Consider the following 18,478-nt stretch of genomic DNA (forward strand, 5'->3'; position numbering starts at 1 on the left):
GGGTCCACGGAATTTCGGGAAGCCACAGCCAATTCCTACTGCTGTACACGCGTGGAATTCAGCGTGTCAGGACTGCATGAGACCCTTCCTCTGGCAAAGCCAATGGAACTCATCTTTGAGTAGGACTCGTGGAATCATGGAATGGGTTTGGATTGGAAGGACCTCAAAGCCCATCCAGCGCCACCCCTGCCATGCCAGGGACACCTTCCACTGTCCCAGGTGGCTCCAAGCCGGCTTGAGCCTGGCCTGGGACACTGCCAGGGATCCAGGGGCAGCCACAGCTGCTCTGGGCAGCCTGTGCCAGGGCCTGCCCACCCTCCCAGCGAAGAATCCAACACCACTGAGAAGGAGCTCTGATGGTGGAAGGAAGCGATGGAGGGACACCAAACCTTTGGAAGATTGGTTTCCATCAGGAAACCACCAAAATGCAGGAGCAAAACCCACACAAATCTACTCGTGCTTTCACAAACCTTATTAATTTCAGGAATTCCAGCCTTGGACACCAACACCAGCAATTAGGGAATGGTGATTGGCCTTTGGTTCGCCTCAGAAAACCTCCTGACCCTCCCTCTCTCCATACTGGGAGAAGGTAACTGGGGGCCAAGTGCTGCTTGCACCCCTGGGGCCGTTCCCTCCACTTGGCCCTAACAACCTCTCATTCTTTTCACCCATGGCTTTGGGGCCGGGCTATCCGGCCTCATCCCGGCCCTAATGGAGCAGGGAAAAGCGGGGTGTAATTACACGCCGCTCCTGTCAGAGTGGAATCTGTAGTACATCGCTAATGTGTAAATGACTAAATAACTTAATTAGGTGAAATGAAGTGCACTTACAACCACAGATGCTTACGCCGGATCGGGATAATGTGGTGTGTGGGAATATATCCCTGGTTTTTTAAAGATGTTTATATTTAACAGTAGGCCAAGGAAAGGCAGAGCGTGCACTGGTGAGAAGGATGGCAGGGAATTTTTTTAAAAGGGAAGAATGTTTTCCAGATCCTTACAAATTGATGGAGAAAACCATTTTTAAGTCACTTCAAAATGCTGGAAGGAACAACTTTTCAATCCCGGCAAATACTGGATCCCAGCAAAATCCTAAGGGGAATAGGAAAAAAGCCAGTTCTTCTGGGCAAGCTTAAATAAATAGGTGCTCACCTATTCCCAGGATCATTGCGGTTGGAAAAGCCCCCAGGACCATGGAGTCCAACCTGTGACCGATCCAGCGCAGAGCACTGGGTGCCACATCCAGGCATTCCTTGGACACCTCCAAGGATAGGGACTCCAGCACCTCCCTGGGCAGCCCCTTCCAGTGCCTGACCCTGTCCATGAAAAAACTCCTCCTAGGGAAGTCAGCAGGAAAATTCCCATTGCTTCCCATCTCCGGGGAAGAGCACATGAAGTGCACTTGGTGATTCAAACCACGGGCCCGAGCTTGCCAGTTTTCCATGTGAGCCTGACGAACGGAACAGGAGAAGCGCTGAAAATCACTCCCAGCACTTGTACTCATCCATTCATCCATATTCATCCTTCCCCTCTCCCCGAATCCATGCTGGAGGTGAATGGAACACAACCATGAGCACAAGGAGGAGCTGAATAAGCCAAATTATGGGATGTGTGCTTGAAGGAGGCTTCAGCCAACGAAGCAACCAGGAAATGGGAGCTTTAATTTTCCATTGATGGATAAAAGGGAAGGATACGAGGAAGTGCCTTCATAAGTACCCATGGAGCTGGAGCACATCTTATTCCCAGAAAACAGCCTGGGGTAGTGCAAGGTTCCCTGCCCACGGCAGAGGGCTGGAACAAGGTGAGTGTTAAAGTCCCTCCCAACCCAAACCATTCCAGGACTCCAGGAAAAGCAAGTCAAGGTTCTCAAGCCACAGTGCCCAGATCACATTTGCCACATTGTCTTTCCCATATTTATTAATTTGCTGCCCCTAACGATGAGGAGAAGTAGCTGTTTGTCAGAATTCCGAGTGAGACGAACACCAAAAAAATTCCTAAATCCAGGATTAGGCAGCGAGCCGCCCAAATTTTTGATGATTCCATACAGAACCATCACTAAACGAGATGTTTTTCCTAAAAGTCCTCTCAGGAAACTCTAAAGATCCAAACCCTTTTCAAGTTGGAAAAAGAAGTCGTCACAATGATTTTGGGAGAGCAAAGTAGCTCGTGGATGGAAGGCAAAATTGGGACTGAGTCAAAAGCGTCGGAATAACAAAGTTGGAATCTGGTGCTATTAGTCACCGCCTTGGAAGCAAATCCAAAGCTGCTAATACTGGGGATGTTGAGGAGTGCAGAGACTCCCTGCCACTTGGAAGGAATTTTCTAGGATGAGATGAAACGGTGAGGCGGCAAATATTCCCTCTCTTTAGGTCCAAAGGAGGATTGTACCTCGCAGGAAGGGGAGAGGAGGTGTTTGCCTCTCCCGGGAAGTGTCACCCTCGGAAGAGCCTCCATTTCACATCTCCTCCTTGGGAGCCAAGCGAAATCAATTAACTCTGCAACTGGAACCAATTAACCCTCGGAAAAGCACAACACCAAGCACAGTGGCAGTCTTTAATAAATGGGATAAATGTAATAAATCCATAAATAAGAACGGAACACGCTGCAGCCTGGGGCTGCCAGGCTATATCAGGTGGGCTCCCGATTCTTCAGACAGCTTCTGCTGTTTGGGGGTCTAAAAGAAAATACAGATTTCCACAAAATCAGGATTTCAGAAGCCCCAGGGGACAGTTGGGATGGGATTCATCCCGTTTAACTCCAGCCATCTCAAAGCAGGGCCGCAGTCCCCGAGCCGGCTTTACAAGCGCGATGAAGACAGATCCCTTGAAAGAGGCACCTTAAACCCTTATCTTAAAGAGGGATAAGGATGCCTTATCTCCAGGGAGGCACCTCGATGCTTCCGCTCGATTAAGACGCCAGTGTTTGATCCAAGTCACAGTAGGGAGATGGGTGCCATCTGTGACACGAGCCAGCAGCTCGGCCTCCCTTCCCTTCCCTGGCTCCTGGCACGGCGGCTGGGAGCGGGAACAATGCTCTGCCTCCAGCCCTTGCCTCCAGTGTCAGCTCGCAGGTTTGAATTCACTCCTGGCCTTATTCAGCTTTTTTTTGCCCTTTTCAATCGAATTCCGAGCAACACCACAGGCAAATGGGAGTCTGCTCGACAGATTATCCCGGTTTGCTCACAATTCCCTCCTGAACCACGTTTTTCTGACAGCCACGGGCAAGGGAAGGGGCTTAAACCAGCAAAATATCTTTGTAAATATCATTAATAAAATTCCCAAGTGACTCCAGTGAACACACAGCACTTGTGACCCTCCACGATTCCCTGTTCCCTGCGAGGGCTCCATCCCACCACTCTGGACACCACCACGAGTTGATTTTTCTGGCAATGAGCTGAATAAGAGGAAACAACTTTCTCTTCTGAAAAATAAAAAGGAATAAAGCAGCTTCTTTTATAATCCTGCACTTTCTATTTAAGCTCCTGCTCTTTTGGATTAAGGAAAGAACAACTCGCCATTAGGCCCTGCCCTGTTTATCAACACCACTGTTGTGCCCAAGAGCCACAGGATTTATTTTACACTTCAAAAGATGTTAGAAACCAGTTTTATCTCTATTTAAAGTTTCAACATAATATTTAATAGAACTCATCTTCCCCTTCTAGTCAGATACTGTGGTTTGATGGCAACGAGCACTTGCAGGGAGGGGGATTCCAGGAGCGGAAAAATGCAAATAAAAATGACTTTATCTGCTCAGTTTTGGCTCACAAGGGGTTTCACTTCCTTCTTCCCTCCCCTCCTAAACGTTAAATAAAGAATTTTTCTGCACCTTAGACAAGACAAGAGAAGGTTGGAATTAAAGGGGCTGGAGGTGCTGCCTAAGTCACATCCAGGCAAGCCCGTGGGCTGGAGACAGGAGAATCCTTGTTTTTGGAATGTGTTTCACCACTGCCCCATATCACACTCACAAAGAAATGGCAGAGCTTTCAACTCTGGCTTTGTGCTGCAAAAAACCTCAATTTTGTCTGAAAAAGGCATAATTTTGTCCCCAAAAGACCCAATTTTGCCCCTAAAAGCCCAAATCTTGCCCCACAGTGCTCAGATAATGAAGGGCTTTTCCTGTCCTAAACGAGTCACTTTCTATACATTATCTATAAATTTATTTTCAATTTGACAATATTCTTGTGCTTCAGTTAAACTGGGTTTGGGACTAAAAGGAAAAGGACAATTGAATCCCAATAATTTTCTGGTTAAAGGTTTCTGCCACGGCCAAGGAAGCAGCACCTGTGCAAGGAACGGCGTGCGACAGAGCCGGCACGCGGATAAAAGCCAAGCTGCGGCCTTCTGTTCTGATCCTGGATATCTTTCCAGGTTAACTTCCTAATTGGATAGCAACACGTTCCCAGGATTTGCTGGGCACTCCAGTCATGGGAAGCATCACTGCTCCACACTGACCAAAGCTCTCAATCAAAGCTCGACACAAGCACGGCGCGAACGCTCGGCACTGCGCTGCTGCTAATGAACGTCGCTTCTAAAAGGCAGAGATCACAGGATGAACAAATAAATAAAATAAAAATGGGAAAAATATATAGAATATAAACAAAAAATATATGGCATATAAGTAAGACAAAAAAATCTATGGAATATAAACGAGGACATTACGAGAGGGAAAAGCCCGATGCCCATTCGTTATTGTGCTGGTTCATAAATTAATGCTTTAATTTGTGGTGTTTACAAAAGAGCTAATTTTAGGAATAGGAATTTTCCTCTGTTTATCCAACAAGACCCAGGATTTCCTAAGTGAGTGTATGTTTCCAGAGAGTATAAAATCAGCAAAGGGATTAGGGACAGAAAACTCAAGTTAAGCAACGCTTGCTGACAACTCGGACCCCGCGGAATAAAGAATCATCTGGGCTCTGCTCAGGCCCTAACACATCATTTAATGCACAATCCAAGGAAAACAGCTAATCCTGGAAAAGCAGGAGGGTAAAGAGCTCGCGTGCTCCTGTGGATGAACCCAGGACAGGCTGCCATAGTCTCAGGTAAAACTTAAGCTCTCAGGCCACTGTCTTCCAGCTCTGATGTTGGATCTGCCTTATCAGGAAGGCAGTAGCCTCATCCCTGCTCCTCTCCCAAAATACCTGCTGTCACTTCTCCCTTAAAAAAATGCGGAAAACCGGGCTGTGCCCTCTGGAAGTCTCAGCAGAGATGGACTGTGCTCACAGGTATTCCCAAAGTCCACCCAAACAGCTTCGTGCCACGGGAATTACAGCACCTGACTCTGTCCCAGCCTCTTCCCTGCCTTTTTTCCCAAAATCCCAAAGAAACAAGTCTCTTTTGTGTCATTTCATTAGATCCCAATATTTCAGCCTCTCCTCTGTCACAGCCCGAGGTCACCTCAAACAGTGCTGCACTCAAGGAGCAGCATCGGAGCATCACCAAGGGAAGAGGAGAATTGAGGGAATTTATTTGGTTTTGCCAGCTTTGCTTCCCAGCTGGAAGTTTGTATCCCAGGCTGGAAGTAACTTCCCAGCGAGGTTTGTCCTGGAAATGCTGCTGGACCCTTCAGTGCAGTGGCCCTGGCAGGTGCTCCCGCAGTCCAAGGCCATAATTCAATCAAGCCCTGGGCTGACGTCAGGAACAAAAACAACTCAAAGGCTGTTTGTGAACGGGCCCAGAACCCCTGAGATTCAATTAGAGCCTCGATATTCCATGGGGAATCTTATTTAGCTGGATTTAATATCACCAAAGCTTGGGAGCAGTTGTTTATCAAATAGCTCGAGCGTATTTAAATGTACAGGCAATGGAAAAGCACGTTAACCCCGCAGTCCCAAATTTTCAGGAGCAACACAGGCAGGAAAGACAGCACCGGGAGCGAGTCTGATTTTTAGATACTACCGAACAAAAAGAACCCAATCCCTGTTTTCTTAGGGATTACATCCATGCCTAAGAATGAATCCAGTGATTTCTGAGTTTTCCCATTTGTGGACCCCTACGATTGTCCCGGCAGAAATCCTGATCTCTACGTCCTTGATACTCCACGGGGTTTTGGTTTGGGTTTTTAACACACACTTCGCCGGGAGCACGGGGCGACAGACACGCATAGAGGGTGGAGCATATGCATGTACACATATAGGGTGGAGCATATAAATATACACATATAGGGTGGTGCATATAAATATACACATATTGGATGGAGCACACGCACACACCCACACATATAGGACTGAGCACACACACACATAGAATCGAGCACACACACATAGGATGGAGCACACACATGTATAGGATTGAGCACACACACACATAGGATGGAGCACACACATGTATGGGATGGAGCACACACATGTACAGGATTGAGCACACACAGGATGGAGCACACACACAGGATGGAGCACACACACACATAGGATTGAGCACACACACACACATAGGATGGAGCACACACATGTATAGGATTGAGCACACACACACACACATAGGATTGAGCACACACACACATAGGATGGAGCACACACACACATAGGATTGAGCACACACACACACATAGGATGGAGCACACACATGTATAGGATTGAGCACACACACATAGGATGGAGCACACACATGTATAGGATTGAGCACACACATGTATAGGATTGAGCACACACACACACATAGGATGGAGCACACACATGTATAGGATTGAGCACACACACACATAGGATGGAGCACACACATGTATAGGATTGAGCACACACACACAGGATGGAGCACACACACAGGATGGAGCACACACACACATAGGATTGAGCACACACACACACATAGGATGGAGCACACACATGTATAGGATTGAGCACACACACACATAGGATGGAGCACACACACACATAGGATGGAGCACACACACACACATAGGATGGAGCACACACACACACATAGGATGGAGCACACACACACACACATATAGGATGGAGCGCACACACATGTAGGACGGAGCAGGTGACATACACACACGTGGCTAAGAAGGGACCATGCACACACACGACAAAGGGCTGTAAATGTGTGACAAAGCAGGGTGTCGTGTACACATCCATGTGCCTACGGGGACCGTACACACACCCATACATGACAGAGCAGAGTGCCATAAACACGCACACATGTAAGACAAAGCAAGGTGCCAAGCACACATGTATGGGAAAGCAGAAGCCATATATACGCAGGGTGCCATACACATATGGGTGATGAGGCAGGGCGACACACACACACGACGAAGCAGGGCGTCACACGCACATATGACAAAGAAGGGAGCCTGTACATTCCCACCCCTGTGCCAGCCTGGGGTGCCATATACACACAGCAATGCCCTGCCACTGGGAAGCCGGGTGCAGGGCAGCAAGGGCCAGAGCTGCCGGGAATCCTGCCAGGAATGCCGCCTGCATCCTGCATGGCCAACCTGCCGCCACTCCGAGCCCAGAGCCGGAGCCGCTTCCCCTCTCCCGGGAGTCGGCGAGCTCGGGAGCCTCGGCTCCTCTGCTCCAGGCCCCCGTGCCAGGGCACTGCTGTGCCACAGACCCGCTGCAGCCTGCGAGCAAACCCCGAGTAAAGGACACGGCACCCACAGGAGAGGCCCCGGCCGTGCCAAACCCTGACAGCCAGCGCCAGGCTGAGAGGATCGGCCAGATTCCACAATCCGGCAGCGCTGGTTCCAAACTGGATGCACACCAGCACAGACAACAATGGGACACAGCTACTACTATCATTACTACTAGGAGTAGTCTTGAAAGATGTGGCGACTGCCACAAAGCTCTCACACCAACAATGTACCCAAAATCCACCCAAATGAGCCTGTTTTTCCATCCACCTGGCTGAATATAGCTCAACTGCCCAGTGCTTACCTTGAAGGAAGGAATATATCCTCCAACCTCTCTCCAGGCTTTTCCTAATAGAGTTTGCTAGGAAAAGAAATTCCACAACAGCCTTTAAAATAAATTTTAAAAATTAATTAAGAATTTGGGCATTCCAACCCTTTGCTTTGCCAGGAAGTTTTCCCTGCAAATAGCTCTGAGATGAAAATTTTGCAGGCCACTGTTACCAGCCCAGGAATTTGTGCCCAAATTTCCAGGCTGGAAACCTCCAAAGGGCACAGAGGTGGACTTTGGGCACTGGACACCTCCCAGATGAGCGAAAATCAGTGGAGGCCCCTCCACATCTTGTTGCCACCGGCTGAGGGGCGGCATCAGCTGCGGAAGGAAATTCGGCAACGAGTTTTCCCGATAAATAACGGCCAATTCAATTATTCCAGGGACCGGGATGAAGCGCTGTCATCCCTCCTGGCTGCCGAGGTACGGCAGGAACTCCACGGAGCAGCCACTGGCAGATGGCACATCCTATTACATGTACATTCATTTTCTATGCTACATCATATGAAACCCTCCCAGGTTATTCCAGCTTTTCTCTCTGATGTCCACCGCCCTGGTATCTGGGAAAATGTTAGGAAAAGACCTTTAAACCATAACCGCTCCTTCTAAAACAACTGCAGAGCTGGTGTCGGCTGATCGGAGCTGATTTAAATCCCATCAGGATATCAGTCCTTGAAAATCACAGGTCACCAGGGCTCTCCCTTTTTCCTGGGATTTGCAGAGCCCCAGATTTCCAGCTACAAAAAGTTTACCATGCGGAGTAAATGTTTGAGCTGTAAAGCTTCCAAAATGACTTTGTTTATCAGAGCAGATGAAGGAAAAAAAAGCAAAAGGAATAATTTGAAGCTCAAAGCAAAACTGTTTATAGGACAGCTTTTAGTGCTCCAAGATTCCAGAGAGATTTCAGCAATTAACAGCATAAACTTCCATAACTTAAATCCGTTCTATATGTTCATGTGGTTTAGTTGTTCCTGTGTTATTTAAGTTATTCCCCGTTACAATACTACAAGAGATTTGCTGATCCTGTCAAAAAAACATCAAGCAGCTTCTTCACAACATTCCTGGCATCCCAAAGCAGGGGCTTAAATCCTTTGACTTCCTACATAAGGAAAATATCCAAGTAATTCCCAAATTCTCTTTAAATAATGGGGGGGGGGGGGGGGGGGGGGGAGGAGATAAAAAAATCAAATCACTTTATTTCTGCAGTAGCCAAAAAATAAGTGAGAAAGATGAAAATTTGGTGTTCCCAGGATTATTTGTGCCTATTTCATGTTCCTTGGGAATTCAGGCTGTGGAAGCCACTTTTGCCTCTGAAAAAAATCCATACGAATTTGGGAGTGGCACGAGTACAAATCCAATGGGAAGAAGCCAAATTGTACCTCACATGTTTTTTTTCCCCTGAGCAAGCTTTGTACTCCCACTGAACTCCGAGCCAGGCCTAAGCTCCCTCGTTTAACAGATACACTTTGTTCCCAGATCTAGGGAATAATGTGAACCATCATTCCTGTTCCTGCTAAACTTGGCAAGGGCAGGCACAGTGTCCCCATACCGGGTGACATTTGGCTGGATGCGGCCCCGGAGCAGTTCAGTCGCTCCGACAGGGAATTCTGAATTATTAAATATACTCCGGAGCCGTGACAAGGTAACACGGAACGAGGATGACAAAAAGCACCTGAAAATCCCCATCTCCATTATCCAACGGGAATGACTGAGCTGGGTTTATCTGTTTAATTACCACGACAGGGCCGCAGCTCCCAGATTTAAATAGCTGAGGGATTGAAGGTGGCTGCGGCTCCAGAGCGTCCTTTGCAGGCCACGCTCAGTTTGTTCCTGCGAGTAAGATCCAGGGTTTCTGCTCTGGAACTCAATATCCCGCTCCTCCTCCAAGTGTGCTCCGGGCTGGCTCGGGCCAATTCCAAATCCCAGAGCGTGGGTCTCTCACTGCCCCCACGGAAGTGGCTGGGATAGGGCTCGGAAGGGAGGAGGATCCCAAGTAAACATAGCTGGAAGGATGGGAGGTAACAGCATTCCTCTTCTTCTTAATCATAATTACGAAACATTAGGGATGGAAAACAGGGAAGCTGTTTTGTGGAGCTACGGAGTTTTCACCAGGGAAAACCCAGGAGGAATATGACCCAGGCAGCCGGGGCCGGAGGGTCCTCCGGCACTCCGGAGCCCTGGAATGCTGCCTGGCAAAGGTGGGAACGTGGGGCGACGCAGGCCAAGCCAACACCCAAACTCCAGCACCATTCTCCCTCTTTTCCGACATAGCCCATGAAAAACGGGGGCTCCCCTACGGAGCCACGGATGGAACCGCAGCAGCTCCAGACCTGCTGCACCACTTCCTTTTTAAAAGCAGGTTTTTAGTCAAAAATTCCTCTTTTGGGTTTTTTTCTCCCCTTTTTTATCCTTTCAAATGGCATTTCTGCATGCTAAGCCCCAAACACATCCCTTGCTTCCCAAATCCTCCCTGGCACACGCACCATTCCTACTGAGAGCAGCGGGAGCCGCGCAGGCATCCCAGGTGTGCCTCACCTGAGCAGCTCCAAAACATCTTCCGGAGAAAGCATCAATTTAATCCCATTTTTTTTGATGATCAAACAATAATAACAAAGTCCTGCAGCTTTCCCACCAGGCCACACTCCAAAACCAGACTGCATTTAAAAAAACCCCACAATATTTGTTACAATTTCCTCACAGAACATCCCGAATAAAATACCAAGGAATTTAAACCATGCTGGATTTGTGACTCCCTCGTTAGAGATGTATTAATTTGTTGCTCTAATGCAGGCCAAGCCCTAATCAAACTAATGGCAAAATGAAAAGCGAGGATTTAAATCCTTTAAAGGGACTTTGCTTGATTTGGTCAGGCAAAGACTGGAGATTTTTCCCTTTTTTCTGGGCCATGGGAATGGCCAATGATAAAAATTCCGGTTTTCTCTGATTCTGCTCCCACCCACACGCTATTCAAACAGCTACAGAGTGGGCAATCCAGAACAGATGCTCCCAAACGGAGGTAAAATTCCAGCCTTTAAATAGAAGGAGCAGAAATTGAACGGAATCAGGAAGATGTGGGCTTTGATTAACAGATAAAAAACCGAAATATGTCAAATGTGACAGACCCAGGGAATTCTTGGGGGAAAAGCTGCTTCAAAATCTGATCCCCAGCAATCATCTCTTCATTTTTTAGTGCCTCACACTTAAATGAGGATAAATTTCAGATAAATTTACTATGGAAGCGATTGCAAACTCCTCCCAAAATTTTAGGAGATGTGAGAAAATGAATTTTATTTTGGCAACTGTCCTAAAAAAAGGGCAAACAAAGCAGGAAAAATAAAAAGCAACCCCCCACTTCAGCCCAATGAATGTGCATTGTTCAATTGAAGTAACAGCTATTAAATCACTTTCCAAATACGACCTAAATTGGAGGGAACTCCAGGGGAGTTTGCTTCCCAATCCCTCCAGTCTCCCCCAGTTCTCCCAGTGCAGGTCAGAGGCTGCAGCCTTGGTTCAGTGCTCTGTGCCGAACACCTGCAAACATCAAACAGAAACTCCTGGTCCTTTCCTGGGCTGACAAAAGCCTTTCATGTGAAAAATGCTCCCTGGGAATGTCACGGCTGGAGCTCAGGTTACATTCCTTTCTCCCTCGAAGCCCTCCCCGCTTTGGAACATGGGGAGAAGCCATGTTTGTGGAATTCAGGATTCAAAGAGAACGGGGCTTTACTTTCTTTTCCCTCGCTCGTTGCAAATCACAACACAGCATTATGGATTAGCTGAGGAAAAAGCCACTGGGATGACTTTAAGCAGGAATTATTCCCACACTTCCTAAAGTCCAGTTAGTTTCACTTCCTCGCTTAGGATTACTTTGGGGGGCCTGTTCGGTTTTTTTTAATCTCTATTTTCTCCCCTCTATAAGAGAAGTTTGGGGTTAATGCAGAGAGAATCTCAATAAATCTGTTTTTAAAGAGGAATATTTAAAGGTCAGCTCAAACTTCAGAGGGAGAACTTCCAGGAGGAAAAGCAGTATACAGCCCGCTCACCGAAATTCCCCGTTAGCCATCTGCATAATTAGAGTAACAGACTATGTCTGCTATTATTCTTGGGGCTGCCTTTAATCCTGCCACAGAAAGAGTCTCTTGGAGCAGTGTCCAGGTATCCTCCGATCCAATCCCAATTTCCCAAGCCCCGGCTCCTCACACCCCTGCCCAGGCAAACAATAGCCACCAACTCCATCCTCAGGCCACACATCCACCCTCTGCCCGGGAGCAGCCGGGGAAATTCACCCCCAACTTTCTGGGAAGCACCAAGCACTCGCTGCAAAATTCCCTGTCTAATAACCAAGCAACAGATATTCCAAGTGGAAAATTCCCTTGATTTTCCCTTCCAGAGGCACCCTTTGCTGCCATTGTGCAGGCAACCACCAATGCACGGCGCCCGCCGCTTCACCAAGCTTTTCCTTCATCCTCCACCACTAGACACCGGTGCAGTCAGAGAATTCTCTTGGAATTCTGTCTGTGGGAGAGTTCAGGTGTTGTTTTAAGTGGTCTTTATCTCCTTATTCCTAACTTCCTGCAGCTCATTAAATCATCCTCCTGGCTACACCGATGCGTCAAAATCCCTCCGATACTTTCAGCTTTCAGGACAATAAAACACAATTTAATCACTCCCTGCTCCGATTTGTCCTCCTGATCCAAATGACTCCGGAGATGAGGTTTAGGAGGAATTATTAAATATAACTCTGGAGTCATTTGCTGTCAGCCCAAGTGGTGGTTGCTGCATGGACTGGGCTCTGAGCATGACAAATTGATTTGTCTGGCACAACCACTCCGCGCTCCTCTCCACTGAAAACAAATAGAGTGGAGATTTTTAGATCCGGCTACATCGCTTCAAAAATTATGTCAGGAAAGGACAAAAACTGGGAGTCCAACCTATAGCTCATGTTTGCAAAGTTACCCCAGCCCAAGAGCAAAATTCTCCAAGTTGCTATAATCACAATATAAACAAGTTTGTGAAGCTACAACAAACCCAGGTTGTTATTTTTAAAGTCTAAATAGAAGAAAAGGAACAAAATAAGTGTTCAGGTGGAAATTGAGCTGAAAAAAACAGACCAACTTCCAAGTGGAAATCCTGCTCTGGAAATAAAAAGCCGACTGATGTCCCCATGCATTTAATAAAATACTGAATAAAGAGAAGAGGTGTCTTGAATTGAGATAAAACCTGCAAATATCAGGCATGCAACTCTCTGGAGTGAGGGGTTTCTCTGTGGATTTCCAGGGAAGCCTTGCCCAAATTCCCCCCCGATTCGGAGCCGGATCCGGGTACAACAATACGCCGGCCGGTGTGCTGGCATGTGGAATTGTCTGGGAATTGAAAACACTGCAACTCCCCACCTGTACATGGAGGCAAGGAAATGCAACTCCATCCCAGAGCAAGGAAATGTGCAGCAGGCATCTTTGGGAGTTCTCCTTCTCATTTGTCAGGCACATAAAAGCCTCTCTATAAACTTGAGTTGCCAGACAATTATTGTCCACACATGTTCTACCGCAGAGAGCTCCGAGACTGCTTTTGTCATCCCACTCCTGTTTTTAGGGAATGCAGGAGATGCCCATCAGTCCTACCACAGCCAAAGGAACAAATCGTCCACCTAAATTGCAGGAAACTCTTCCAAAACACTCCCATGTTTAAAAACAAAATGCCCTGGCTTTAAGCAGCAAAAGAAACTCACCTGAAGATTTTAATTCCCAAAAAATATTCCATCAGCAAACAGCACTCTCTAATCCTAAAGACTTCTTTTCCTGGTGCTTATCCTCAGATACTTGTTTTATTTATTTAACTGCAACAGCCTTCAATTCTGCTTCAATTCTAATGCACAAAATTCATTTGCACACGAGAGGTTTTGACTATCGTCCCTGACAGACAAAGAGAGGCTTTGGAATTGGAAATAAAAAATTCTCCAAGGCTCAAATTACTAGAGGAAAAAGATAAATCTACTGTAAAACTAGAGCAATTTTCAGCAATGATTACACAGAGGAGAAGTCCAGGGGTTTTTAAAAAATCAGAAATGTGTGGCAGTACTCTAAAAAGCTCCCAGGCTTGTGGAAATAATAATAATAACAATAATAATAATAATAAAAATCAGAGTAAGAATAACCAGTGCTTAGGAATAATTCCGCTGCAATCCCAACGAATCTGCTCCCCACAAGAGATTAAAGCACCACAACAAAGGTAATGCCTATGGATAAATAAATCCCAACGTTTTCACTACGGATGGAACAAAAAACAGTACATACTTGAGCCAGTAAAATGTCCACTTGCCAAGGAAGTTGGTCCATTTTTCCCACTGCTCACAGGAGGTGAAAACATCTAAAAAAAACAAAGAGGCATTACTAGTGCAAAACAAGCAATTCCCGAGTCCACTGGCAGTCCAAAGTTCCTTGCACGTTCCTTAGGAGTTTCTCTCCCCCGAACCATCATCCCCCACAGCCCTGCAAAGGCGTCCAGATTCCTTCCAGCCCCCACCGCCCCTCGCCACCAGCATCCCGCTTTTATTAGGCTCATTAGCTTCCCAATCTGCCCTTCCCGAAGCCTTTGAGCCATGCCAGTGCCCAGCAGTTCTCCAGGCTGGGAAGCGGGGCTCGCTCCCCTCTCCCCGCCGACAAAGGCAGAAAAAGTTGGGATGGGTCGCAACCTTGGTCATCAACGTAGCAACGTCCATTTCCATCCCGCTCCAGGATTTGCCTGGCATGTGGGAACCCAAATAATAATAATCCAAAGTGCCACCTGCCCTAAATTCTCATTCCGTCTCTCCCACCGAGCAATTGGAAGCCAGGCTCGCTCCTCGCCCCCTCTCCCTCCCTCTCGCGCTCCTCTCTCTCTTCCCAGCGTTTATTTCGACCCTAATTGGTTTCTCCCTTCTCCGACGTGTCTAGTGGATAATACGCACCTTCCCTGAGTCAGAGCCTGCAAAAAGCCAAGGAACAAATGGGAAAAGTGCACCAACAAGCAGAGAGGGGGCTGCGAAGCTGCCGCAGGCTACGATTCCTGGCCAAACTTCCCCAAGCCATCCCTCGCAAGCCGAGGCTGGAGCAGCAGCACCAGCCTGGAGCACACAGGGGAACGGGGGGGCCTTGCTGGGCTTTAGGAGCAGACCTGCATCTCCGAGCAAAAGCTCTTCCCTAAAATAAATAACTAAGTGGATAGAGAGATATTCCTGACATATTGGGGGGAAGGGAGGGGATGGGGAGAGGAAGGAAGGGGCTGGAGGGGGAGGGGGAGCCTGACAAAACTAGACAAGTGCACGCGTCCGGCGGAACGTTCGGCCTCCAAACCTGCCCAGGGGGAAAAAATCCCTCTTTCCTTCAAAAATCACTCCCAAATCCTAGCTAGGGCAGGTAGGAGAAGGTTGGAGCAGTTTTAATGCCAGCAGAAGCCATAGGAGATTTCAGGGAAAACTTTAAACTGAGACAGTCGTGGATTTCTTTGCACTTTCCATGTGCCAAAATCGAAACAAGGGAAGAACCGAAAGGAGAATATCAGCGACTCATTAGCAATTAATTAGATCATGTGCCAACAATGCTCAAAAATCTAAAGCACAATAAAAGTGCAATATTGGTATGATGGAATTATGAGAAATGGTCAGTTTTTGGGGCATTTCTTTTGGCAGGAATGATTTGAGCCGTCCGAGACGTGAAACCAAGCTGCGAACGCGCCTGCATCTCCCATCACACACAATCAGAAAGACTAAAAATACTCAGTTTGGATTTTTTTTTTTAAGCGAAAAAAATATTTACCATGCTTCTAGCTGCTGATTAAAAATTGCCCAATGTACTTAGAGCACAGTTTGGGGTTGGTTTTGTTGCTTTAGGGTTTTTTTTGGCTGGATTTTTTTTGTTAACAGACCAGCTAGAAGATATTTATTATTTTTTTTTACAGCTGTTGCTAATTTCCACCGTTGTTTCTTACCGCACTGAAATCCAGTAAATCACTCAGTTCTTTGTCCGTCCCTAAGGCAGCCATTCGCTGTTGGTGATGCATTTTAGCAAAATCACACAAACCTAGAAACATGGAAATAACCGCAATCAGAAATCCCGAGCCTTGCAGGAAACACAGTCGGATTTTGCTTTTTCAAGGGGGGTCGGGGGGTGGGTGGTTGAGAAGAAGAAGGGAGGGAAAAAAAGATGGAGGGGCAGCAAAAAAAAAAAAACAACAACAAGAAAAAAAAAAGCGATATTGTATTTCCAAAGAGGCGAGCGAAACCCGGGAACATCCACTCTTAAACCCAAATCCGGAGGAGAGAAAAAAAGGCAAAGCCTCGCTCCCGGAGCATCATTTATGCAACAGGAGGTTCAGCGAGGAATGAATGAGGATCCCAGAGAAGAAACTACAGCCATCCGCTCCCAACTTTTTCCCTTCTCCTTCTTCCACGCAAAGTAGCGTTTGGAGGCAGAAACGGCAAAGAGCGAGGAGGAAAAAAAGCCACGGCGAGATGCGAAGTGCAGGTTCCGGGGGCGGGGGGGCAGCGGGGGACAATTAGCCCCGATTCCTAATTTGCGGAGAGGAGGGGGGGATAAGGCCGACAACAACCCGGGAGCGGCTCGGGCCTGTGCGGAGGCAGCGCCCGGGGGGAGGGGAGCCGAGGGAAGGGAAGGGAAGAGGGAAGGGGCGCGGAGCCCAGCCCAGCGCAGCGGCCCCGACCCCGCCGAGCCCCGGCGCCGCCTCCGTACCCGCCGCCGCCGCTCATGGAGCTCCGCGCTCGGCTCCCGCCCGCTCCCGCCGCACTTTTCCAAGGATTCCACGTTGGATTCGCCCAGCTCGCGCACACACATGGCGAAGCGCGTTTATACGGGGCCGCGGACGCACGTGACGCGGGCACTTGGCCGAAAGGAACAATATTTTTTTCCCCCTTGGATTACCCGTTCCCTTCGTCTTCTTGTTTTTTATATTTTTTATCTATAATCCTGCTTTGTTTTGGTTGGTTTACTCCCGCCCCCCGGCTCAATCCCATCGCCCAGCTTTCCCATTTTCCCAGAGCATCACTGCAAAGTTCGCAAAGCAGCCCCTTGGATTTACGCGCAAGTTTTGGGGATGCTGCCAGCCCCCCCCGTCCCCTTACCCTTCCTTCTTCCCTCATCCCTCTGCCACTTTTATTCCATATTTTCCTCTCACAGGCCAGACACCACTAAAAAGAACTCCTTGGAGTTCATTTTCCGGTAGGAAATAAAGCAGCGAGTCCCCGCGTCTGCACCTTGGTGTATCTCCCACACGTGTAGTTACACCGTGTCTATGCAATGTATATACAATGTATAGATTTACACAGCCCGGAACTTGCACTTTCTTTCTTTCTTTTTTTTTTTTTTTTTCTTAAATAATACATCGGGATCGACAATTTCAATCAAAAAATAAAAATGAAAGCAAAAAAAAAAAAAAAAACCACAGACAAGTTAGTCTAACAGCAAATTGGAACTTTACCTTAAATGGCCACAAATATGTTCACAATATTCCAAGGGGGGAAAAAAAAGGAAAAAAAAGGAATAAAAATAATCAAAATAAAAAGAGAGGAATCTTCTGCCAAAGTGCTTTATTGTCTCACACGTGTGTGACCCTCCAAAACCACCAAAAAGTAGGGAAAGTGTCAGTCCTGCTCCGGTTTATTCCACAGCTTTACAGGCACCCTACACCTGGCTTTGTTGGGATTTGAGGGGCCCGGCCACCGGCCACAAAAAAAATATAAATTAGAGAAAAAAATTTAAAAATTAAAAACCAAGGAAAAAAAAAAAAAAGGAAAAAAAGAAGGTCCGACAACTTTTGCCCTATTGTTTTTACAGACACATGGTGACGGGCTCGCAGCGCCGCGGCTCTCGGGGACTTGCCCCCTCCTTGTCCTTCCTTAAAAAAAACCAAAAACCAAAAAACCCAAATCCCAAAAAAAACAGGCGACTCCCCCCTCGGGGGAGCGCGGGGCCGCCCGTTCCCCAACTTGGTCCAAGTTTAGAGCAGCGCCCGCCGCCTCCTCCGGCTCAGCAGCGCGGCCTCCCCCGCCGAGCCGCGGCCGATCGCATCCCGCCCGGGCAGCCGCATCGCCCGCCGCTCACATCCGGGCAATGCCCGCCGCCTTATAAGCGCCGCCGCCGCCGCTCGCAGACAATGACGAGGAGGAGGAGGAGGAGGAGGAGGGCGGGAGGAAGCGGGCGGGACGGCGCGGCGGGGCTCACAAGATGGAGGGACCCCGCCGCCCCTCACACCGCGCTGCGCCCCTCACGTGTTCCCGCGCAAACCCAGGGGGACCCGCGCCCGCCGCACCGCCGGGCCCGCAGCGCAGCCCTGACGGCTTCCGCGCCACTCGGCCATGAGCGCAGCCGGGAGGGGCTTCGCGTCCCCAGCCCTCAGCACCCCCGGGACGGCTTTCAGCACCCTCAGCCATGATCAGACCCCGGGAGGGCTTTCAGGCCCCTCAGCGAGACCCGGGAGGGCTTTCAGGCCCCTCAGCGAGACCCGGGAGGGCTTTCAGCACCCTCAGCCATGATCAGACCCCGGGAGGGCTTTCAGCTCCCTCAGCGAGACCCGGGCGGGCTTTCAGGCC

General features: G+C 48.3%; 1 protein-coding gene across 13 annotated transcripts in view; it reads right to left on the reverse strand.

Moving 5' to 3' along the window:
• The window catches only part of TCF4 (transcription factor 4), a 166,562-nt gene extending 148,622 nt beyond the window's left edge, over window positions 1–17,940 (reverse strand). For 10 of the 13 annotated variants that reach the window (XM_082302055.1, XM_082302049.1, XM_082302048.1 and 7 more), the window contains exons 1-2: window positions 15,862–16,489; window positions 14,190–14,262 (exon numbers count right to left, since the gene is read on the reverse strand). In XM_082302055.1, coding sequence (XP_082158181.1) covers window positions 14,190–14,262; window positions 15,862–15,963 — 175 coding nt within the window. In that variant the 5' untranslated portion in view covers window positions 15,964–16,489. Of the gene's footprint in view, window positions 1–14,189; window positions 14,263–14,587; window positions 14,720–14,842; window positions 15,061–15,861; window positions 16,490–17,367 lie in introns of those variants that run through there. The other 3 variants (XM_082302056.1, XM_082302058.1, XM_082302057.1) reach the window with 3 other exon arrangements.
• Window positions 17,941–18,478: the final 538 nt, after the last annotated feature.

The sequence above is a fragment of the Coloeus monedula genome (assembly GCF_965178545.1).
Source record: "Coloeus monedula genome assembly, chromosome: Z".
Lineage (NCBI taxonomy): Eukaryota > Metazoa > Chordata > Aves > Passeriformes > Corvidae > Coloeus > Coloeus monedula.